This window comes from Marmota flaviventris, chromosome 4, assembly GCF_047511675.1.
Source record: "Marmota flaviventris isolate mMarFla1 chromosome 4, mMarFla1.hap1, whole genome shotgun sequence".
Taxonomy (NCBI): Eukaryota; Metazoa; Chordata; class Mammalia; order Rodentia; family Sciuridae; genus Marmota; species Marmota flaviventris.
Window position 1 is genome coordinate 128,019,502 of NC_092501.1, and position 26,491 is coordinate 128,045,992.

Sequence of the window (26,491 nt, forward strand, 5' to 3'; positions counted from 1 at the left end):
ACAAGGTCTAAGTTGCCTGAGGCCTTGCTAAATTGCTATGGTGTCCTTGAATTTATAATCCTCACATCTCAGTCCCTAGAATTACAAGCATGTATCACAGTATCTGGCTATTTGACACTATTGATCACTCAGTCCCTGAAACATTCTTCCTTGCCTTCCCTAATACTGTGTTTTTACAGCACTGCCCAAGCATCAGAAGTATTCCAAGTTCCTAGATTCAAACATAAGTTCCAGTAGCTATAAAATTTCCAGGCTAAGTCAGAATTTACTATTTGTTTCTTCAATTTGCCAACATGAGTTGTGATGGTTTTGAAACATGTTACAACTTCTTTTAGACATCACCCTTCAATAAGTGGAGCTTAATTCTTCCTGTTTGAGCTGGACTTAGAAATTCATTTGTAATAAACTGTGACATAAGTGAGAGTGAGGTTAGACCATAAAAGGCGCTATGGCTTACCCTTTGTCCCTTTGGATTACATGCTGGGGAGAAGGCAGCTGTCATGTTACAGACACCAAAGCAGCACTGTGGAAAGGCCCAGATGGTAAGAAACCAAGACCTCTAACCATCAGCCATGTGAGTGAGCCATTTTGGAAGTGGGTTCTCCAGGTTAACATCTTCAAATGACTGCAGTACCAGAACCATCTCAGCTACACTGCTCCCAAATTTATGATCCCCAGGAAATTAAATAAATCACTAACTTTTGGGACAGTTGTTCAAGAGTAGATAACCAAAACACTAGTGTTACCAATACTCTGTATTATACCCTCTCTGAATACCAAGAATTGCTCTTAGTTCCTGACTAAACCCCAACTAATACAAATGTCAGTGTTTTCTGGGATAATCACTGGCCAGCATTCTTTGGTATTCGTTTTTAAAAATTAAGGCTAAAGGACTAGACTTTTAGTTATAGCTTTATCATAATTTTAAATGGTTTATGGCATAAACCATTCAACTTTCCATTCCTACAACATGATATATTTCATATATTTCAACTGAACTGTCAAACATATATTTGGCTTAAATGAATATTTTTTCTTCCTTTTTTTTTTTTTAGATGTGCTTTGAATTGTGCCCTTCAGTAGATAAATAAAGAAACTTTCATGCCAGTCAGAATGGCACCAGGGAATGAACCCAGAGGCACTTAACACTAAGCCACATCCCCAACCCTTTTTATTTTTTTATTTTTGAGACAGAATCTCACTAAGTTGCTGAAGCTAGCTTTGAACTTGGGATCCTCCTGCCTCAGCCTCCAGAGCCTCTGGGATTATAGGCATGTAGCACCTGGCCATATTTTGTTTTCTCTATATGAATTATCTCATGTGTTTCTTCTCCCTCACTATTCTCTCTCTCTCTCTTCCCCTATAAGTAGTTCTATTGGTGAGAAAGAAGCTAAGGAAACTAAGGTACACTAATATTACCACACCTAACCAAACTCTTATCTAGTAAGTAGTGAAGCCAAAATTTGTGCTCATAGTCACTCTGTGATACTCTCTCTCTCTCATAGTACAAACATCCAATCACACTTTAAGAACAACAAAATAAGGCGAAGTTCTCTTTTGTAGTATTAGTTAAATAATAACACTGTTTTATGCATTAAATAAAAACTATACATACATATGGGCACAAAGGACAGTGTTTCCTTTAGAAGATGTATCATATGGCATACACCTAAATAGAAGAATTCCAGTGAACTCTGCAGATAGCTTTATAATATGTACTGTCATGTCATGTATATGATCCACAAATTGGTTCCTTAGACCTATTTAATGAAATGAGGAACATATTATCTTCTACTATGTTTGCTTCAAATAAAAATTTTTTAAAAAACAGAATAAAACCCCAAAACAAAAGCAAACATTAATACAAATCACATTGAGAAACTTTTATTAACTTAAATTGACATTTTAAATTTTATCTACCAAGTCCTTGGCAAAAATGCCTTTATTTGATACAAACCTACAGAAGTTTCTTACCACAGAATCACAGAGACTTGCAGTCATCATTGTTTTGTAATAATTAAAACAATGTTCAAATAATTAACAAGTTACTTCACTGAAATACTTAAAACAACATTCTGAGGAGTGTTTGAAAGCTCTGTTTATAAATAGTGATTGATACATTTATTATGTATTTGGTGCTGAAGATAAACACTTCTTATATAAAACATTGTTTTAATATACTGCTCTACTAATGAAGCTAGTTATTTGATATAATATATTTTAATGCTAAAGAATAAAGCTCTATCATCATATTTATTTTCTTTATAGGACTCTTATCAGGAAGAACTTTGTATCCAACAACAATAAACAGGCATAATCCAAGTGACATTCTGTAGAAGAAAGATGGCTGCCAACAAAAGAAACTCGATACCTGCATTATGCATTCTTTATGCAAGCAGTCCATTCTGAACAGCAGAATTAAATGTAGACCAAATGCTTTTAAAGTTTTGTGTGCCTACATGGCAATTACAATCTCCACATACTAAAAAGAACAATAACATAGGACACAGTATTTTTAAGCATTATAGCACATTTTAACACCTTTAGCCCATCTGCTGGCATCTCAGATCAGATTGGCAACTGAAATTTCACATCCACATGAGCTTGCTTGGCTAAGGTCACTATTTCAGAGAGTTTTACAACCTGAAAAGAAAGAACAGAGCATCTTTGTCTCTATTTTCATAAAAGGGTAAATTCAGAACTATAGCTCAATGTAAATTAATCCACAATCTTTGCCATTTAAAACATCAGTGGTATTCTGACATTCTTATAAATCACATTGCATTCTTACAAGAAACTGACACTAAAATAGGACAGTCAAGTCTGATACACCCCATAACCCATACTGCAAATAAATACTTTCTGATAAAGATAGATATGTAGATAATTAAGTATGCATATATCTTTTTAAATTTTATCTTAAAGAACAGTAAGTGTCTTTGTTGGATACCCCACAATTCAAAGCCCATCTAAATAAAAATTTATTTTGAAAAATGTGTACAATCTTAGCTTATTGGGTAGGAGTTCAAATAAAGGAGTATTTTACTTTCTATCAGTAAATTAGCAATTTCTATGTAAAATACCAGTGCCCTCTACAATCTGAGAATATCTATCTATTTCCATATAAAATATCACAAATTAAACATATTTAAATCAAAAAATGATTTAGCTTCTCTCTTTCCCACAGAGTATTTACAAAAAAAAAAGGATTGGAGGCTTACGTATACTCAGTGGTAGAACACTTGCCCACCATGCACAAGGATTTGATCCCCATTTGCAAGAAAAAGAGTTTAAAGATAGACATCTTGGATTCAAATCACCATTCTGATGATTATGACATATGACTCTGAATAGGTTAACTTACTAGTCTATAAAAATGAAAATTTTATCACCAAACTTATATTAAATCCTAGAAAAAAATAACCTATTGCATGTACATAAATACTCAAAAAATGATAGCAGGTAGCAGTTGCTATTATCATCATCATCACATTTATTATTGACATGACTTCTATAAGTAAGAAACATTTCAGTGTTACTTTTAAAAACAAAATAAAATACAAAAGCCCCCAGTCACTAAAAACCTGCAATTACAACTTAAATCAACTGTGCAATTTTCATCTCGTGTAGTCTATCTAATTAATTAAGGTCCTACTGATTTTTTTCCTTTCTTTCCAAGGCCACCTAGCTTTTCAAAATTCAGGATTTCATTGCAAACACATGTTTTCAGAAATTGTAATCTATTCCTTACCTTTGCCTTACTTTGTATCTAATTATTATACTAAACAAAATCCTACTATCCCCCTCGTGTCTTCTCCAACTTATCTCATACCTTGATGTCAAAAAACAAGCTTTCTGAAACACTTTCCCCCTACCATTCTCTTACTCATAATCTTTAATTTTAACTCAGGATTGAATATAAATTCCAAATTTTATTTGGTAATAGGTAACTTTCCCAAAGGAGGACATAAAACATTATTATTCTTGTGAAGTGACACATTAATTCAGCAAGTCTCAAGAGTCTATTATTGATTAAACCACAGAGCCCTAAAGACGACTCAATAAAATATCCACGAAAATAGAAGAAAGTCAAAAGGTGCCATCTAGAAACATCCCTGTATTTGCTGTAAATGTTCTCCAAGATATATTGTTGGTAAGCAAAAGTAAAGTATGTGCTACCATTCACTGAAGGTAAGGGCTTCTCATCTATGCCCATCCACACATACATACATGCACAAACATGCATATACACACTTAAAATTTCCTTAGGTATAAAAATAACTACAGGACAAACCAAAAACTATTTTTAAAAAACAATGCTGGACAGCTCATGCCTGTAATCCCAGCAACTCAGGAGGATCACAACTTTGAGATCAGCCTCAGTGACTTAGCAGAGCCCTGTCTCAAGAGCTAGGGATGTGGCTCAGTGCTTAAGTGCTCCTAGGTTCAATCCCTGGTACCAAAAAAAAAAAAAAAAAAAAACCCAAAACCAATGGTTACACACCTGTGAAAAAAGGAAAATATGAAAAGATATAATAAGCTAAATTCTCTAAACATGGATTCATGTAAATATTTACATAAAACAAAGGTTTTATTTTTTAATGCAACCTTTAAAAATAAAATTAACTAGATCAAGCTGAGGCAAAACACACAGAGAACTATTCCACATGAATTTAAAAATCCAATAGAGTTGTGAGAAATACCCTAAAAGACACAAAGAACCTCAGATAAAATTAAAACGTACTTTGATATTTCTATTGTAAAACTGTCATATCTGTGCTGAGAGACAAAGCAATTGAATAATGATTATGGTATGGCATAGGAGAAACACATGTCAGACAAAAACCTGTCTTCCTACATTTGCTTTGGAAATATTAGCATGAACTTACGTGAGAATCTATCTCCTTAAAAAATGTTTCCTAGGCTTAAAAAACCCTGAAACAATAACTAAACTAAGTAGACATGAATACTCATTAAGTTGAATTGCGGTCTCTACATCTGGCTCATTGTAGGCCTGAACCAATAATACAAAGATGAACCTGAAACATCTCATCATACCAGAAAGCATATCAGAGAGTATGTTAGAAGGACTGAGGTACCAACCTGAAGAGGTTCCCACTGACCAAAAAAAGACAATTTGCATCAATAACAATAAATGAAATTTATCAACCTCACGTAATATATTAATCCATGACAACATGGTCTGCCACCAGAATGGAAATGAACACATGAAAACAAAAAACAAACAAAATACAAAAAGTAAAAACTAAAAGAGCTGGGTCACCTTTATATGATATAATGGAGCAAAACCACTATTTTGAAACCTGGCCAATAAAGGCAAAGATTCAAGTAATTATCATGAATTTTCTATTAAAAAAAAAAAAAAAAGCACTTCATGGTAACAAACAGTTTATCTAAGAAAGTTTAACTTTTTAGGCACATTCTAAAAGAAGAATGATAATTAGACTATCACTGCCTTGCAACGAAAAACAAAATACTGGCTCTAAAGTATGATCATCAGTGGCTGCTAACACCACTAAAAGAGAAATAATTATACATTATATACCTCCTATGGAATTGAAAAATACCAACCAACTATAAAATATTAGTGTTTCCTACTCCCCCTAGTCTAATACAAACATGGCCAATATTATAGATTGAACTACCAGTTTAGAGGAGATACAGGAGGCAGAGTAACATGCTAAATGCATGACACCCAGGAATGCAACCATTAAAATTGAGATTATGGAAAACTCTACAGGATCATCGACATGAATTTTCTGACAAGTATGCTGGAGAAGAATTTTAAAAGGAGGGAAGGACCTATAGATTAAGAAATGTAGCTGGGCATGGTAGCACAGGCCTATAATCCCAGCAGCTCAGGAGGCTGAGACAGGGGAGATCTCAAGTTTAAGACTAGCTAAGCAACTCAGTTAAAACTCTGTCTCAAAATAAAAAACAAGGGCTGGGGTTGTAGCTCAGTGGTAGAGTGCTCGCCTAGCCCACGTGAGGCCCTGGGTTCAATACTTAGCACCACATAAAAATAAAATATTGTGTCCACCTAAAACTAAATAAATAAATATTTAAAAAAATAAAAATAAAAAACAAAAAGGGCTGAGGATGTGGCTCAGTGGCAAAATGCCCCTAGGTTAAATCTCCAACACCAAAAAAAAAGAAAGAAAGAAATGTAATGACTTATTAACCAACTGCAATGAGAGACTTATTTTGATCCAATTCTGACAAAGAATGTGGACAAAAAAATAAGATAACCAGAGAAATTGCAATACTGACTAGATTCTTTTTAATAAAATATAACCCTAATACCATTATTCTCCTTAAAACAAATAACAGTAATTCTTTTATATCATGACCAACATTTTATCTTTTACAGATACGAGATAAAATGATAAAACATGTGGGACTTACTTCAAAATTATCATGGTAGGGGGAAAAGTAGGAAAGAATACAGATGAGATCATACTGGGCATGAATTATTGTCTAAGATGGATCATAGGTACAAGAGGTTCTGAGAAAGATACTCTTCTTCAGCAAATTCTCATAGGCTCCTCCAAACCCTTTTTAGCTGGGCACTGACTTTTGGACTTCCATGTCTGACTCTGCATTGTCCAATCTGAGTAACAGTTTAGCCAAAATTCAACCTTACCCATAATGTTTAAGTAATTTTCCATCTACTGACCCCCACCCTACTCCTTGGTTATAAATTCTCACTTTTTCTTGTTGTGTCTGGAGTTGAGCACCATCTTTATTTCCCCCTGCAAAACTTCATCTCATCAGTCTCTGTATTTATTGTAATACTCCTGAATAAAATTTGCCTTACCATTTTTAACCAATATGAATAATTTTAACAGTTCATTATATAATATTAAGCTGAAGCAATAATTATTAGTAATATTAACAATTAGCTGGTCCATTTTAGAATCAAAGGGCTTATAAATTCTTTACACACTAAAAATTTGTCCTTGGATCAACAAAGCCCATTTACCATTCTAGCAGCTTCATCCAAGTCATCACAAGCAAGGATTTTAAGTCCACTGTCTGCTATCAGTGCCTTAGCATCATCAACTCGTGTACCTAAAAATGATTTTTGCAAATATAAATAAATATTGTTTTAAATATATACACAAAAGCATTTAAAATCTCTGCTACAGCAAGTAATAAGTATGAAACTTCAACATACAAATACTTCCATCATTTATCATAAATCAAAGAAAACACTACAAAAGCCTGGAATTATCTCATAAAATATTTCGCCTCACCATGTTCATGGTAATTAAGGCAAGTCAGAATTCCAGATAAATCACAATAAAAAATATATAAATTACATTAATTAAAACTATAAACATTTTGGCCCAAATGTACAAATTGTTTTTAAAACATAGCTTTTGAATTTCATATTATATAATGCTTTCACCTAAAAGACACGACTATTTGTAAACTGTAATGAAATGAACTCCTTGGAATTATGAATTTCTTAGCAATTAGGAAAAATAATTATCAAATATCATTAATACTCACCTTGTAACCGTACCACAACAGGTATTTTAATTTCTAAATCTTTTACTGCCATGACAATACCCTGTGCAATGACATCACATCGCATGATTCCTCCAAAAATGTTGACCAGAATGGCCTGTACCTGTAATAAAGTGTTTTTAGTAGATTAAAAATTTAAAGGAGCCAGGCATAATGGCACACACCTGTACTCCCAACAGCTCAGGAGGCTGAGATAGGAGGACCGTGAATTCAAAGTCAGCCTCAGCAAAAGCAAGGTGATAAGCAACTCAGTAAGACCCTATCTCTAAATAAAATACAAAATAGGGCTGGGGATGTGGCTTGGTGGCTGAGTGCCCCTGAATTCAATCCCCGATACCCGCCCCCCAAAAAAAAAAAAATTTAAAGGACTAAGTATTTGTCCTTGCCTCACAAGAAAATACTAGGTTCTGTGCCTTATAAAAATTTATTCCATGGAAATATTTTCATACCAAACCACTATTTCATCTTCTAGCTCTTAGTCCACTGCCCACCAGAACTTATTTCCACTTTCTTGGGTAATTTCAACACCTGGTTTATATTCTCTTTTCTACTGTATCTCCCTAGTTTCACTTACTTTTTCCTATTAAATATAACCATTCACCAACATGCATGATCTCCATTAGAGTCCATTACCTATCATCTCTTCACTGCCCATCAGAATCACAACTTCTGTATGCCCACTCTTGGCTACACTAAAGCTCTAAACCTCGGGGCCTATTTGGGTCAACATTCTTTCACCATCAAACTGATACTTCTGAATCAGTGTTCTTCTGCTCCACCACTTCCCCAAAAAAATTTTTAAAGAGGTTTAGTTCAATTACTGAGCCTCTCAAGTGGTAAATACAAATGTGTTACAGATATGTCAAAATACTGTTTCCCTCAACTTTATGGCTGCTAGGAAGGCTCTGGGACAGCTGAAGAATTTAGGCCAAAGGATTCTACTATTAGCAACCTTCCCAATCTCTAGGACCCACTGAAATATTTTCTATGATTGTCATGTTGTGAAAATCAATGAGACACAATGACCTATATTACACTTTCCTTTTCTTTGCCGCTATTATTTCTAGACCTTCAGAAAATGAGCTCTAGAATTTCCAATAGACTAGAACTTGTAGTGGACTTTGGCTCCTTTCTTATTCCTTCCCATTTCATTCTGGATAGCATCAATATTCATCATAAAACATCATCTAATACTCTGAGTTTAAAAGTTATTGGATCTCTACCACGCCACTTTTACCTCAGTCCATTTCTACTTGCTAAATACTACCAGGGATTAATTCTAGACTTGACCAAAATGAACATCTCCAGAATATCAAATGTGTAAATCTCACTCTCTGCTTAATGTCCTCCACTTTCACCTGTAGTGACTTTCCCCTCTAACTCCATCAAACCCAATCTTTTCTTCTTAAAATTCTTTCTCTAGCCCCTCAATACCTTTCCAATCTCCTGGTCTACCAGCTCTCAACTGACCTTTCTTCACTCTAGAGCATGTATCCTATAAAGCAGTCATTCAATGACACTGTCCCCTGCCTGATCAATACTGTCACACCATTTCCTTCACTGACCCAGTTCAAACACTACATCTTTGAACAATTCTAGCCAACTTTATCCATCCCAACTTCAAGTAAAAGCAAAAATGTTTAAAAATGAATAAACCCTGAAACACTAGCATTACCTGAAGAATCAACAATGATTCATCTGCAATTCTTTCAGCAGTCTGCCTCATGACTTCAACTCTCTCCATAAACATCTGTCCCACTTTTAGCATATAATTTTCCTTACAAAATTCACACTGGTCACACAATAGATATACTCCTTAACAAATATCTGATGGGTAACAATATATGTGTCTTCTAGATTATGATGCTTCATATCCCTTTTATTTCAATAATTGTTTATAAATGCATAATTGTAAATAATGGCACATCTATAAGACAGATACAGACATCAAAATAAGTTTTGGAAAATACATTAGTGAATTGCAAAAAGTGTTCAAGATATGTTAGTAATAAAAATAAAGACACTCTCTCTCTCTCTCTCTCTCTCTCTCTATATATATATATATATATGCGTGTGTATATATAGATACGTGTGTGTGTGTATATGTATTAAAAGATATATACAAGTTGCGCATGGTGGTACATGCTGGTAATCCCGGGGACTTAGGAGGATGAGAAAGGAGGATCACAAATTCAAGGTCAGCCTCAGTGAGATCTTGTCTCAAAATAAAAAATAAAAAGGGTTGGAGATGTACCTCAGTGATAAAATATCCTGGGTTAAATCCTCAGTACCACAAAAACAAACAAACATACAAATGTGTAAACTGTGTACTATGTGAATTATACCTTATGATAGTTGTTTATAAAGTAATATGTGATGTGTTTGTGTGTGAAATACATATCTATTAACAAGCCTTAAAGAAAACATCAAATCAATAATAATTAAAGTTATCTCTAGATAGAATTAAAGATGATTTTTTAAAATATTTTTTTAGTTATTGATGGACCTTTATTTATTTGCTTATTTATATGTGGTGCTGGGAACTGAACCCAGTGCCTCACACGTACGAGGCAAATGCTCTACCTCTGAGCTACAATGCCAGACCAAAGGTGATTTTTTTTTAAACTTTCTTCTTTGTAGCTTTATATATTTTTATAATTCCTGGGCTTTCATGGTCAACTAAATGGGAGTTACAGAAGAAAACAAATAGGAATTATGAAATTATCTCCTATATGGAAAGCTCCCATGCCAGATCATCATCACCACTTATAATATCACCTAGTAATTCTTCACCTGGTTTGCTAAATCACAAAGCTAACTGGGCAACTTTGCCAAAAGTTCTCTTTTATTGCACTAATTTCAATTCCTTTTTCCAAACTGTTGAGGTCTTTCGAATTTTAGCCCAACTATCACAATGATAACATCTAATAATTAATCAAGTTACTTCTCACAATTCAAATTCTAAAACATAAGCCCTGCGCTTACCTTTTTATCTGAAGTGATAAGCTTAAATGCCTCTGTTACTTGATGAACCGTGGCGCCACCACCAACATCAAGAAAGTTGGCTGGAGTCCCTCCATGAAGTTTTATTATATCCATTGTGGCCATAGCCAAACCAGCACCATTTACTATTAAGAGGAAAAAAGATTTGTATAAGCAACAAACACAGGGAAAACAAATTAAGATTAGCAAGACCAACTCCAACATAAACACTCATGATACCTAGACAGCCTATATTTCCATCAAGGCCAATATAGTTGAGATCTGCCTTAGCTGCATCTTTGTCCCTCTCATCTTCTTGGGTCCAGTCCCGAAGGTCAAAGATTTTCTTTTGGCGATAGGCTGAATTAGAATCAAAATTGATCTTTGCGTCCATACATAACACTTTGAAGGGGAAAAAAAAGAAAACAATTAATGTCAAGACACAATGAACTATCCAATAACATTGTTTAGGGAGAAAGCACTTGTAATTTAGCTTCTTAAGTATTTCAATTTATGTTCACAATGAATTTTTTTTTTTTTTTTTTTGGTACTGGGGATTAAACCAAAGGGTGCTTAATGCAACCTTGAGCCACATCACCAGCGCTACCCTCCCCGCTTTTTAAATTATTTTTTATTTTGAGACAGTGTCTTGCTAAGTTCCTTAGGGTTTTGCTAAATTGCTGAGTGTGGCCTCGAATTTTCAATCCTCAACCCTCAGCCTCCCAAATTGTTGGGATTATAGTCATGTGCCACTACATCATGCTCCACAGTTGCTGTTTCTATATCCTGGGCACTAGATAAAGATGCAAATAATTTTTTAAAAATCTCCAAAACATTTAAAATTTTTTAAAACTTTTCAGGATTTACTACCCATGTTCTTAGCTACCCCTTCACTTGGGCCCCATATCATATATCGCCTCTCATCACTCAGGTACTCTGTTCTAGCAATTCTATCTTTGCCAATTAAAAATCCCCTCCCTCACCATGAGAGAGGTGGTGCATGCCTATAATCCCAGTGGCTTTTGAGGCTGAGACAGGAGGATTGTGAGTTCAAGGTCAGCCTCAGAAATTTCACGAGGCCCTAAGCAACTCAATCATACCTTCTTAATAAACAACAACAACAAAAAAGAGATGGGAATGTGGTAGCAGTTAAGTACACCTGGGTTCAATCCTCAGTACCAGGGGGGCAGTACAGACTCCCCTCTCTCCACTTTTCTAGTGGTTAAATCCCTCCGACTTGTAAAAATACTATTATTTCTCCACCTTAATATAAAGAAAAAATATTACCCAACTCTACCTTCCCCTTCTTCTTTGCTTCCTAAAGAGCAGAACTCCTTAGAAAACTTACCTTTTTAAAAGAGGGGTCAACAAACTATAGCCCATGGGCCAGATTAGACCTGTGCCTGTTTTTATTATGGCCTATGAAATAAGAATAGGACTTATATTTTTAAAGGATTATAAAGAAAAAAGAGGTGGAAAGGAAGGAAAACAAAAGTAAGGGGAAAAATAATAGAATGCAAAATCATATGTGGCCCATATAATCTCAAATACTTATAAACTACCAACTCCTGTGCTGAGACTTCTTATACCAAAATCCTCTCTTGCCATTCTCTCTCATACCCACTCCTATTAGCTTTTACTTCCAGCACACAATCAAAATGGCTCTCCTGAAGGTCACTCCTCTAATTTCATTTTTCAGTAAGTACTCTGACCTTTCCTCATTCCCCTTTTTTTTTTTTTTAAGTTGTAGATGGACACAATACCTTTATTTATTTATCTTTATGTGGTGCTGAGGATCGAACCCAGGGCCTCACATGTGTAAGGTAGATGTCTACCACTAAGCCACAACCCCAGCCCTCATTTCCTTTTTAATTACAATATTCTCTGCAGTTCCTGAACGACAGATGGCTGAAGACATGAACAGTTTCAATTGCCACACAACACTGGAGATAGTTTTGAGTCCAGTTAATAGCCAACAATAGAAAAAAAAATCAATATTCTTTCAGAGGAAGATGACAGAATCCATTTCTCCCCAAGCATACAATATATAATTAAAAGCAGTCATATGAAACCAAACTCATGATGACCCAGATTTGAAATTATCAGGACTACAAAATAATTATTTTACATGTTTAGGATTTAAGGGAAAACATGGTCAGAAAAATCTCAGCAGAAAACCAAATGGAAAATCTAGAACTAAAAAGTACAATATCTTGAAGTGAAAAATTCATTGGATAGCCTTAACAGATTTGTAATGGGTCAGTGAATGTAGAGAAGTTGTTCTATCTGAAGAAGGGGGAAAAAACATACCTTGGTGACCTATTGCATAGTATCAAGAAGTCTATATGAAACTGGAAGGCAAAGGGAGAAGAATGGAGGAGAAAAAGGGTGAAAGAAAAATACATCAAGCTAGAATTCTATATTCACTCAAAATATGCTTTAAAAGAAAGGCAAAGTAAAAACACTTTCAAGTAAACAGAAACAAAATCCATCACTAGCAGATTTACATTAAGAGAAATGCTTACAGGAAATTCTTCAGGCTCATGTGAAAACTCAGATCATAGCAGTGGTTCTCACAATCAGGAGCAATTCTGACTCACAGGGGACATCTATAAATGTCTTAAGTGCCATTGAGTAAACATCCTGTTAAATATCCTAAAATGCATAGAATAGCCCTCCCTAACAAAAAATAATCTATCCCAAAATGTCAATAATGCAAAGACTAATACTCTGTGGTAGGAAAAAAGACCAGAAGTAGATAAGCAAATGAAGATAATGAAAGTCAGTTTTATAAATGTTGTATAACAGAATGTCAAATATCAAAAATGGCAGAACTAGAATGAACCTCTAGGAATTAGATTAGAATTAGAGATATCAGTATAAATTTCAGATATTTTGGCCTGAGGTGGTGGTGCATGCCTATAATCCCAACTACTTGGGAGGCTGATTCAAGAGGATCACACGCTTAAGGTCAGCTTCAGCAACTTGGCAAGACCCTTAGCAACTAAGCAAAATTCTGTCATTCATAGATAGATAGACAGATGATAGGGCTAGAATGTAACTCAGTGGGTAAAGCACCCCAGGGTTTAATCTCCACAACCACACACACACACACGCACACACACAACACACACACGCACAACTGTAGCTTTTAAAAAGGAGATAGACATAAACATGTCTTTTATGTCTCTCTCTCTCTCTCACACACACACACCTACCTACCTTTTGGCTCTGCTTAGAAGCCCTAGCCATGACACATTAACAGCAATAAGTATAGATAGCGTGTACTTCTTGGTGCCTAAATATACTTTTCCACAAAAAGGAACCAGGGCTCTTTCGAGAAAAGGATGATTCCAGAGTTATTAAAAGGAAAGTAAATATTGAAACCGTGAAATATCTTGTTGCACAAAAAGTAGAGAAGTACTCAAAGAACAATAGGGGCAAGTCAAAAGGACAAAGGAAGAGTTTATGCAATTTCCTATTGGTTTATATTTATCTCAAAATTAAAAGTTAGGCCAGACACAGTGGCACATGCCTGTAGTCCCAGGTGCTCAGAAGGCTGAGACAGGAGGATCATAAGTTCAAGGCCAGCCTAGGCAACTTAGGAAGTCCCCATCTCAAATAAAATAAAAAGGGCTGAGAATGTCGCTCAGTGGTAAAGCAACTCTGGATTCTCTGTATACTCACTTCTTCTCAGAAGAGTGGATGTGGATTACCTACCTGCTAAATCTGGATATTATAAAACCACACAGAGAGTGAGCTTCCCATCTACCGCTCTTATTTCCTGCAGATTCTTTCCCAGAAAAGACTACCCTATTATGGTCTACAGTAGGTAGAGTAAGTCTATCTAATTCTGTAATTCAGTTGTCAGATCCAGTTTGATTAAAATTATGGGAGAGAAAGGAGGGTAATCACGGAGGACTTTTCAGAGATCCCAATGGTGTGATAAGCTATTTAAGCAATTCTATTCAAATATAGTATTTTTAATATTATCCTGTGTTTTAGAGCATTACTGGGAAAGAGTCAATAAGTTCCTATCTTACTATTATTTAAACTAAACCAGTACAAATTAAGATATGATTTTTTTTTTAAAAAAAAGGTATACAAAAGAAGTAATTGCAAATTTAGTATTTCAAAATGTCCTTAAACAATTATTTTAAGGAAGATTATGAAAATGTCCTTCAAATTTATATTTAATCTTGTCATATGGCAACAGTACAAAAGGAGACAAATATCTAAATTTTTAATTATTACTTTTGAAATCAAATATGTATCTTATAAAAGAAATCTACAAATTTGTACTCTTTATAATTACATAGTCTACATTGGTCTAAAGTTTCAATTGAAAATAAATAAAAAAGGTACTGGAAAAAATGTAGTTTGGACTCATCTGTTCAAGTCCTTCCTTTTCCATTTCCACTGTCTTTGGACCTTCTACTAAGACTACAGCTACAACTTACCCCTACCTTTAATCTCTTCCTATACAAACACTGCCAATACATCACTCTCTAATCAAAGGATTTTGAAAGTTACTTAGGCATAGGAATGTTAAAATTCGAATATGGTTTGAATATGTCTTCAAAAGGCTCACATCCTAGAGGCTTGGTCTGCAGTGTGGTAGTGCTGAGATAGTGACAGAACCTTTAAAAGGTGGTGTCTAATCAAATTTAGTTAGGTCACTGGTGGCAGTGACCTCCAACGGGATGAACAATTAATTAACATAGTTCTCATGGAACACTAGTTAGTACCTCTGAAAGTGAAATATAATAAAAAAAGTTTGGCCCCTGAATCCCTCTGGTTTCCTATCCTGCCATGTGAACTTTTATAAATGCACTCCCACCATCGTCATAAAGGTCTCTAAAAGAAAATACCATATAGATATGGTTCTGGACTTTTAGCATTTAAAACTGTGAACTAAGCAAACTTCTCTTCTTTATACATTATTACTCAGTGTCAGGAATTTTGTTTTAGAATCAGAAAGACTAAACACAATGGATTAGTAATTTCACATCAAGAAACAATTATATAGGACTACAGGTTTCAAGAGTTTCTGCATGTGTACAAGCTCACATGAAAATACTGGTGTATTTTCCTTGGGTGACATTACTTGGTTTCATGCAGTTTTCATCTATTTTTCTAGAAGTTATTGACCTATAAATCTAGAAAAATAAATAAAACCTGGCCCTCTTTAAATATTTTTTTGTTGGGTTGGTTTTGAGGGGAATAGGGGTTTATCTTTTCCAGCTTTATGGAAGTATAACTGACAAATAAAAATTGTACATATATAAGGTATACACATGATATTTTGATATTTGTATACACTGTGAAATGATTACCACAATCAAGCTAATAAATATATCCAACAATTCACACACACATTTTTGTGTGTGATAAGAATACTTAAGATCTAGTATCTAAGCAAATTTTGAGTATGCATTATTATTAACTATAGTTATTATGCTGTACATTAGGCTCCAAATTTATTCATTTTAAAACTAAAAGTCTGTACTATTTAACCAGCATCTCCCAATTTTCCCCATCCCCTGACCCTGGTAACCATCCCTCTCTTTTTCTATAAGCTCAACATTTTGAAAGTTCCATATGTAAGTAAAATCATGCAATACTGTCTTTCTGTGTCTGACTTATTTCACTTAATAGAATGTACTAGAGGTTCATCTGTGTTGTCAAAGATAATTTCTAAAGGAAATTACCGTACAAAAACAATCAGATCTGTGAAATAATACTTGAAAATGAAGGGAGAGGGCAGCAAAAATCAGTTGGGAAAGTATACTGTGTTTAACACTTTATTTGACAATAATTTTAAAAGCTGGCTGTTAGAAAAAAGAAGTAATGCTAAAGTGAAATCTTTAAATCTAGTTAAAGTCTTAAACAAAAACACACACATTGAGGATGAACAGTTGCTGATCTTAGGAAAAAATAACAGCATGATAAACTAATGGAAGTCAAAGTGAGATCTGATTATATGCAAAACAAAAAGGTTTAATATGTACTCCACCCCCCCAAAAAAAAGCAAGCAATATTAAACAACAAAGGACAAACTAGGAAAAAAAAATATTCATGCCATGTGCCAGACAACAAGTATAAGTCTTAATAAATAAAAGCCCATTCACATGGGAAAATCACCAGAATCTGTCATTAGGTAAATAAAGCAAGATGCAAATTGTATAGTTTGCAAGCTTTTCTGTACTTGCTAAAATAAACACTAGGTAAAAATAAACAAGAAACAAACAAACAAAAAAAGGCAGGGAGGTGGACAAAGAGAATGGAAGTAAATAAGGATGGAAAGACAAAATTTCCCAGTAAAGGAATAAGATGGGCAGAAATTCATTATATGTATTTTTTTAATCATATAAATAAATTAAAATAAAAAAGAAATAACCACCTCATGATATTAATGAGAAAAACTATCCATGTTTTGTGTGTGTGTGTGTGTGTGTGTGTGTGTGTGTGTGTTTACTATAGGAAGCTACATAATGACCATCCAAAGATTCCAGGTCCTAATCATTGAACCTGTGATTGTTACTTTATATATAAGGCAACATTTCTACAGATCTGATTAAAATAGGATTTTGAGAAGAGGAGATTTCCCTGGATTATCTAAGAGGGCTCTAAAAGGCATCACAGATATCCTTGTAAGACAGAGGCAGAGACTGAAATGAAGAGACCAGGGCAAAGGAATGCCACCAGAAGCTGGAAGGAGCAAGGAACAGATTCTTTCCCTAGTGCCTCCAGACAGTGATACTTTGAATTCATGTCATACCAAGTTTTGACTTCTGGCCTCCAGAACTGCGAGAGAAAAAATTTGTTGTTTTAAGTGACGTTACAACAACCACAGGGAACTAAAACATGTAGCTAAGGATATCAACAGAAAATTCACAGAAGGAAAAGAGTTCAATGAAAAAGTCTCAACATCCTAAAATGGAAGAACTAAACAAACAAACAAAAAACCACCCAAACAAGTCACCCTTTCTTCATTATCAGTTTGATGGAGATTAAACTCAATGTCTGGCAGAGTATGCAACAAGACAGACACTCTGGGTATATATTACAACAACAAGCGAAGGGAAGGGGAAAGAAGAAAAAACTACCTGGTAAAATATATCTAAAATGTTATAAGTCTGACACAAAAATTAAACATATATTAAAAATACAACTACTCTTTGATCCAAAAATCTTGCTTCTAAGAATTTATATGAGGGGCTGGGGATGTGGCTCAAGTGGTAGCGCGCTCGCCTAGCATGCGTGAGGCACTGGGTTCGAATCTCAGCACCACATAAAAATAAAGAGATTATGTCCACCTAAAAAAAAAAAACCTAAAAAATAAATATTTTTAAAAAAGAATTTATATGAAAGAAAATCAGAGTTGCATTTAAAGACATATAAATACAAGTCTTTAAAAATTACCTTTTTAAAATATTTAACATGAAAAGAAGTCTACATATAGTTTTAAATTAAAAAGGCGAAGACTACAAACTGAATAGACAGTATGATTTCAATTACAGAAAAAGATGAAATTAATTACATGCATCTTTAAAGGGTATTGGATACTATAATTATAAGGGTTTTTTTAGGGCTGGGGATGTGGCTCAAGCGGTAGCGCGCTCGCCTGGCATGCGTGTGGCCCGGGTTCTATCCTCAGCACCATATACCAACAAAGGTGTTGGGTCCGCCGAAAACTAAAAAATAAATATTAAAAAATTCTCTCTTTCTCCCTCTCTCTCTCTCTCTCTCTCTCTCTCTAAAAAAAATAAGGGTTTTTTTAATACCTATATTTCTTTATACCTATATCTGCATTTTGAAAATTTTCTATAATAAACATATTCCTGTATTAGGGAAAAAATTACCTCTTAACATATATAAATGTGTACTAGAAAAAGGAAAAAACCTGGATACATGGAAAAAATAGTTATTAAGAGGACAAAAACATTCCTTATGTGACTACTGAATTTCACAGTTGTAAAGTATTCAGTGGGCTTGCTTTCAATGTTAATTGGTCTCTCTAAAGTTACATAATCAGGAAAATGGTAAGAAATGTGTTTTACACAGGTAATTCTTCACTGAATGCATTTTTAGAATGTGTCTTATACCACACTCTTCAAAAAGTTTAATTATGGTCAGTTTTATAGACTATATTATCACAACAGAATTTACTCATTATTTATACTATCATATTATGACCAACTGAAAGTTGATTTCTTTGATACAGAACAGAACTTATTAGAAATATAAAAGTGGAAAACAGGCTACAAATGCTTAAGAAGATTAGAATTGCCCAAAGAAACATGAAATGAACAATAAATTAAAGCAGAAACAAATAATATAAAATAATAAGAAAAATTTAGAATAGAGCAACATATTTAAAAAAAAAAAACTACACATGGAAGGGATGATGATTCAAATCTGATTTACCTTTTAAGCATATGCAAGAGAAAAGCCATCAAAGTGACAAGCTAATCTTATTTCTCTAGTAGCTAAAAATACTACTCCAGCATCTGAACATATCCTTTTGAACAGCAAAGATCCATCATCTCTGAAGTATAAATCTCACGGAGACCCAGATGGCTAATTCCCCCAAACTAAAGCTATTTACTACCACCACACTTAATATTCTAACCCAGCATTGCCTAATAAAACTTTCTGCAATGATGGAAATGTTCTCTATATATGCTACCCAGTTTAGTTACTGAACACTTCAAATATGACTAATGTGACTAAGAAAGTGAATTTTTAAATCTTATATAATTTTAATTAAAATAGCCACATGTGGATGATGGTTAACATATTAAACAAAGAACTCTGATCTGTGTGTGTGTATACAGTGTTTATTTTAATGGGTTTCTCTTAGATTTATTCACTTTCAATTCATTATAAAATAAGCTTCTACATAGGAATGAGTTTACTTCCTTATGAGTTCAACTTCCTTAGGGAAGCATGTGACAGAGACATAAATGCATAATCAATGTTTGATAAAAGAAGATACTTTACCAGCGCCATCTGAATCTTCTACCATTGGATTTATTTCTACCATAGTTGCATCGTATTTCAGAAACAGATTATAAAGCTTGACCATGTTTTCTGCTGCAGAATCCACAACATTAGGTGGAAATCCCATCTTCTGTGCAAGCTGAAAGCAATTTGTCTTTTTTATTTTAAGTACTCTGTATATGCTCAGTCAGCATTAAAGTACTATAAATAAAAAACCTTGTAATTTATCATTTAAAAAAAATAAGCATGAGTCACTCATAGTCAAACATTAATCACTGGAATTGCAGCTTCTATCACTACATGGTTAAACAAAACTTAATACTTTAAAGTCCTGACAAGGCAGGTATTATGCTCATTTCACAAATGATAAATGAAAAGTCAAGTGACTTGCCATTCACCTAGACTACAATTTGTTTCCATAGCCTCCATACTGCCACTAAGCCTAATGGCCAACCTAAACTCAAAAGAGAGGCTTATATTTTATTAAAATACAAATAAAGAATTATTTGACAATCCCAATGGTTCTAACAATAGACAAAATATTAAAACACTCTATTTCCCCTTTTAGGTAATTTAGGACACATACAGTCAAATGAATATTATCCTGTTCATTTAAAAATCTACTGAATACCTAACATATGCCAGGCACTGTGCCAAAAACCAAAAGACACAGGAATTTAACCATTTAACCTCAAATCTCTTGAGCAGAGATTTCTAATTAGAGTATTAGACACTGATTATACATAAAGTATTTTCACACCATTCGAGTCTTCATACATATACTTAGGATAATGATGTCTAACTCCTTCCACCATATTATAGAGCTTTTTAAACAAAATATCAGTATCCCAACCCATAAGTTCTGGTTCACAAATTCTACAGCAGACCAAGCATCTATCACTTTAAAGTTCCACAAGCAATTTTGAAACACTGCTACAGAGAATATGTATCTGTATGTTTATCCTAATGGTGCCATCACTGCTCAAGAACACCACTGAGAATTCCTTCCTCATTTTCAACTGCTACTTAAGCCTACAACACATTCTTTTGACTTTCAGTAACAGAAAATATGAAACTATGAGGGTAAGTATGATTTTTGCAAAGAGTCAAATGCCAATAAATAACTGGCTGACCAAGCAAAAAAATATAATTTTTGGTTAAGATATTTTGAATAAAGAATAATAAAAAATAAAATGCCATTTCATTGCAAGGTTGTGACTTATTACTTTCATAGGTTTAAATATTTGAAAATTGCAACATAATTCTGATAAATCATGATGACATTAATTTGCAAACACTGTGCTAGGCATCATTTCTGCTCATTAGTCAAGATGATATATAATCTCACTAGATTATTCTTTCAAGTATTCTTGTAAATCAAGTATTTTCTTCCTCATATAAGTCTTCCTCTGCAGGCATACTCTCATACAACTACCTAATGAGTCAAATCTCTGTCCCTTTCAAACATTTATACCATTCATTTGCCTAAATTATTGGCTTCACTATTCAACAGGAAAATATCACTATCTCTTTTAAATCTTGTGCCAGTCAAAATTCTTGCTCTTGCTGTACTTCAATACCATAAACTTATTCTGACATTGTTTTCTAACAGAGGCTAATTTCATTCAAAGTTTAATATTCAAACTTTTATGATTAGTCACTTATTTTTATAATCAAACTGAATAATTTAATTCAATAGCAGAATTAAAATATTATCATGATTTTTGAGAGGGGCTAGAGGAGGACAATACAGAAAAATAGTGAAATTATAAGCAAAAATTTATTGTATATGTGGATACCCTGAAAGAAAATCCATAGACTTCATGAAATTCTTAATAATATCCATAACACCCCCAAAATAAAACCACTGATCTCTCACAAAGATATATGAGAGAGTCTTCCTACCATTCTGTACAATTTACAGGAAATAAAGGGGACACAGGAACATTTAAAATGGCATACTGGGAATGTAAAGCTCAAAAATCTATAAATGATGAATGATAATCACCTCAGTTTCTTCAACAATTAAATGGAAAAAGGATGGAAAGAGTGGGAAAAGGGAAACCTATAAATTTGGAAAAGACCTACAAGACATATTAGCCAATAGCAATGGAAGACTTATATGAATCCTGACTCAAACTATATAAGAAACAATAATCTGAGACAATTAGGAAAAACTGAATGGCAGGATAAGCAATGATATTAAGGAATTATTGTTAATGTTACGAGACACGGTAATGGTATAGTGACACTTTTAAAGGAATCCTTATAATTTCATGATATAAACTGAAATATTTATGGAGGATATAAAGAAAAATATTGTGGATACTTCTAAAAATTGCAATTTCAATATACTTATCCTGACAACTGAGGTTTGACAATTATTTCATTTACAGAAAGTTGATTATCTTTACTTACATTTATCTAGTTACAAACTAAACATTTTTCAGAATATAACATACCCGAACAGCTTGTTCCTTTTTGATGCCTTCTATAATATCAACAGGTTCTTTAACTATGGCATCAGGAGTCTCAGCAGCAACATCTTCAATGTTAACACCACCTTGTGAACTTCCTATTAATACAGGACCCTGACAAGGGGAAATAGCCAAAATATTTAGATTTTATTTTGGATTCATCAATAAAATTTTTAAAATTATCTGTACACACTATTAGACTTAAACATCTACTATTTCCTACTCTCATTTTAAAATTTCCTTAGAATTTATCTCATCTCCCACACAGTGTCCTTATAAACGCTTAAATGAAACCATGGAGAAGTAAAAAGAAGACAAAGATGATGACTTGCCTGAGAAGGAAAAAAAGATTAAAAATACACACAAAAACTTACAGGAAAATACATAAAAAAATAAAATATTAAATACAACCTACATATTTTTCTTAAGAACTAAAGAGACATTAAAGTAGTAAAGTAGAAACATCAGAAAATAATGTGTAAGGGATTGATATTTGAAAGAGAAAGTATAAGGAAAAAGTTGTAGGTTTTCTGAGCTTTAGCTCTACTATAACTCATAAAAAAGAAAGCTAAACACCTTGAAAGAAAAGGAATATCTCTGGCTATTATCTTGAACAATGTAAAAAGTGAAGATATAAATACAAAGTCCTCTAAAACCAATTAAACAAATCTTAAAGCAAATTATCTAGTAGATTTGCTAATCCATGCAAAACAGGGAAATGGTAAAATTCCATTACTAAATATTATCAAATCACATAGGAAAATACTGATCAATGGTGGGAGATATATATGTACACACACACAGAGTTATGTAAAAAAAGATAAAATCCTAGAGTATATTCTCAACTGTTTTTTAACATAGTGTTTGACACAAAGGAGAGAAAATATAAAAAAATGTTATTTTTAAAGTATTTTCAAAAAATATTTATAATAAACAGTTTTACACTCAGAAAAGAAGAACATGACTTTTTATTAAATTTAAAGACTAATCTCAGGGTTCTATTCTAGGATCTACTGTTTCTATAACATACTCAGCTTGTGATCACAAAAGAAAACACAAGCCTTCTCCCCTGAGAGTGAAAGAAAAGAGTGGAACATATTTTCAACACTCTGGCTCTTCAGGAGCTGTCCAAGGGACTGGTTTCTGTCTCACCTGACTCCACATGCAGATGGAGAACCAGCACACTTTGGATGTCTGGGGGCCACTGAGAACAAAAGAGAATGTAGAGGTTTGTGGCAGCACCAGAAAACTTTCATACCCTCACCAGAAACTGACACAGCTCACCATGATTGAGAAAAAGCACCAGCTCATGACTTTTTATCTATACCACAAGGAAATAGAAAAAGAACAACTAAGCTTAAAGTTAGCAAAGGAGGCAAATCATAAAAGAAACAAAGATTCAAAAAACAGGAAAAAAAAAATCAACAAAACAAAAAAGCTAACTTGGTGAAAGACCAACTAACTCAACCAACCTTTAACTAGATTAACTGAGAAAACAAAAGACTCAATTAACAAAAATCAGAAATAAAAGAGGAGATATTACAACTAATAATATAGAAATAGAAAGAACATAAATGAGATTACTATGAACAATTATACACCAAAAAACACTGCATAACCTAAAAGAAATAGATAAATTCCTAGAAATACAGTCTACTGCTATTGTTTGGATGAGTGTCCCCGAAAAAGTCTGGGTGTTGAAGGCCTGGTCCCCCACGGCAGTGCTTTTGGAAGGTGGTAGAACCTTGAGGAGGTGAGGCCTTGTGGCAGGCCCAGAGGTCATTGGTGATATGTCCTTAGAGGGGATCCGCTTCCTAACTGGTAATGTTAGCAGTTCACTGTCACCCCACTCCCCATTGTTGCTGTCTGGCCCAAAACAATTTAGCTGCCAGATCTTAGACTGGAAACTCCAAAACAATGAACTAAATAAAGCTTTTCTCTTTATAAGTTGATTATCTCAGGCATTTCATTATAGTAATATGAAACTGACATACTATGAAGACTGAACCAAGAAGAGATAAAAAAAAAAAAAAAACGAACAGACCGATAAGAGGAATGACATTGCATCAACTAATCAAAAACCTCCCAGCAAAGAAAAGTCTAGGAAAGGACTGCTTCACTACAGAATTCTGCCAAAAATTTAAAGAAGAATTAATACCAACTCTTTTCAAACTCTTCAAAATAAGTGAAAAGGATGGAAAACTTATATACACATTTTATGAAGCAAACAGTACCCTGAATCAGACAAAGACACTACAAGAAAACAAAACCATAAGCCAATATCCCTCATGAACACTGGTGCATAAATCCTCAACAAAATAACAGCAAACCCAATTAAATAACAAGTAAAGAATTATACATCATAATCAAGTGAAATTTATTCCTGGAATGCAAGAATGGTTTGATATATGAAAATCAAAAGACAAATATGCTATAGTAACAGAATGAAGGACAAATACCACAAACATTTTAATTGATGCAGAAAAAAACAGTAGACAAAATTCAACACTTTCAGGATAAAATACAATATAGTAATGACTATATGCAAAAAGCTCAGTCAACATCACACTAAGTCATACAAAACCTTTTGAAAGCTTTCCCTCTAACATCAGATACAAAGGTTGTCAGCTCTCTCTACTTGTATTCAACTTAGTACTAGAAGTCCTGGACAGAAAAATCTGGTAAGAAAAAGAAACAAAAAACAACCCCCCCCCCAAAAAAAAAAGAAAATTAAAATTATCTCTTTCACAAATATACATAAAAAATTATCTTTTTCACAAATATATATAAAAACCCCTGACAATCCCAACAGGAAAAAAAAAAAAAACTAAACAAGTTCAGCAAAATTGTAGGAAATAATACAAACAACCAAAAATCAGTTGCATTAACATATTAACACTATGACCAAGTTGGTTTTATTCCACAGATGCAAGGATTGTTTAATATATACAAATAAATGTAATTCATCAAGTAAATAGAATTAAGGACAAAAATCAGTTGGTTATCTCAACAGATGCAGAGAAGGCCTTTGACAAAATTTAGCACCCATTCATGATAAAAACACTGAAGAAACTAGGGACAGACAGAACCTACCTCAACATCATAAAGGCTATAGATGAAAAACCAAAGCCAACCTTATAGTAAATAGGGCAAAACTGAAAGCATTTCCTTTAAAATCTAGGACAAGACAAGGATGTCCACTCTTACCACTCCTATTTAATATAGTGCTAGAAATTCTAGCCAGAGAAATTAGGCAAGAAGGAAATAAAGGGATTAAAAAAATTGGAAAAAAAAGGGATAAAAATAGGAAAGGAAGAAGTAAAATTATCACTGTTTGCACAGGATATGGTTCTATACATAAAAGATCCAAAAAATTCTTCAAAAGGAGTTAATAAACAAATTTGGTGAAGTAGCAGGTTACAAAAATCAATATACAAAAAGCAATACTTTCCTATATACCAACAATGAATCTGCTGAGAAAGAAATCAGGAAAACAATTCAAATCACAATAGACTAAAAAACAAATACCTAGGAATCACACTAAGCAAAGAGGTGACAGATCTCTGCAATGAAAACTACAGAACATTTAAGAAAGAAATTGAATAAGACCTCAGAAGATGGAAGACCTCTCATGTTCACGGATAGGCAGAATATTATGAAAATGGCCATACTACCAAAAGCAATATACAAATTCAATGCAATCCCCATCAAATACCAATGATATTCTTCACAAAAATAGAAAAAAACAGTCCTAAAGTTCATGTGAAAGAAAAATAAAAGGCCCACAAGAGCCAAAGCAACTTTAAGCCAAAAAAGCAATGTTGACAGCATCACAATACCTGACTTCAAATTACACTACAGAGCTATAGTAACAAAATCTGCATGGTACTGGCAAAAAAAAAAAAGACACATAAACCAATGGTACAGAATCGAAGACACAGAGACAAGCCCACACATCTATAGTCATCTGATCCTTGACAAAGGTGCCAAAAACATACACTGGAGAAAAGACAGACTTTTTAATAAATGGTGCTGGGACAACTGGTTATCCACAAGTAGAAGAATGACACTAGACACTTATCTCTCACCCTCCACAAAAATCAACTCAAAATGAATCAAAGGCTAGATGTGGTGGTGCACACCTACAATCCCAGTACCCAGCACTCAGGAACCTGAGGCAGGAGGATCACAAGTTAAAATCTAGCCTCAGCAGTTCAGCAAGGCCCTTAGGAACTTAGCAAGACCCTGTCTCAAAATTTAAAAAAAAAAAAAAAAGGTGGGGGGGTTACGATGTGGCTCCATGGTTAAGCACCCCTAGGTTCAATCCTCAGTAGCAAAATACCAAAAAAAAAAAAGCAAAGACCTAGGAATTAGACTAGAAACTATGCAACTCCTAGAAGAAAATGTAGGGTCAACACCCCAGCATAAAGGCACAGACAGCAACTTCTTCAATAGGACCCCTCAAGAAATAA

At 33.8% G+C, this 26,491-nt stretch overlaps 1 protein-coding gene across 1 annotated transcript in view; it reads right to left on the reverse strand.

The window, feature by feature from the left end:
• Nucleotides 1–1,868: 1,868 nt before the first annotated feature.
• Sucla2 (succinate-CoA ligase ADP-forming subunit beta) overlaps nt 1,869–26,491 on the reverse strand; it is a 44,577-nt gene continuing 19,954 nt past the window's right edge. Inside the window, exons 5-11 of the mRNA XM_027928959.2 lie at nt 22,005–22,133; nt 19,543–19,681; nt 10,777–10,938; nt 10,540–10,682; nt 7,537–7,657; nt 7,004–7,092; nt 1,869–2,643 (exon numbers count right to left, since the gene is read on the reverse strand). Coding sequence (XP_027784760.1) covers nt 2,569–2,643; nt 7,004–7,092; nt 7,537–7,657; nt 10,540–10,682; nt 10,777–10,938; nt 19,543–19,681; nt 22,005–22,133 — 858 coding nt within the window. The 3' untranslated portion in view covers nt 1,869–2,568. The remainder of the gene's footprint in view (nt 2,644–7,003; nt 7,093–7,536; nt 7,658–10,539; nt 10,683–10,776; nt 10,939–19,542; nt 19,682–22,004; nt 22,134–26,491) is intronic.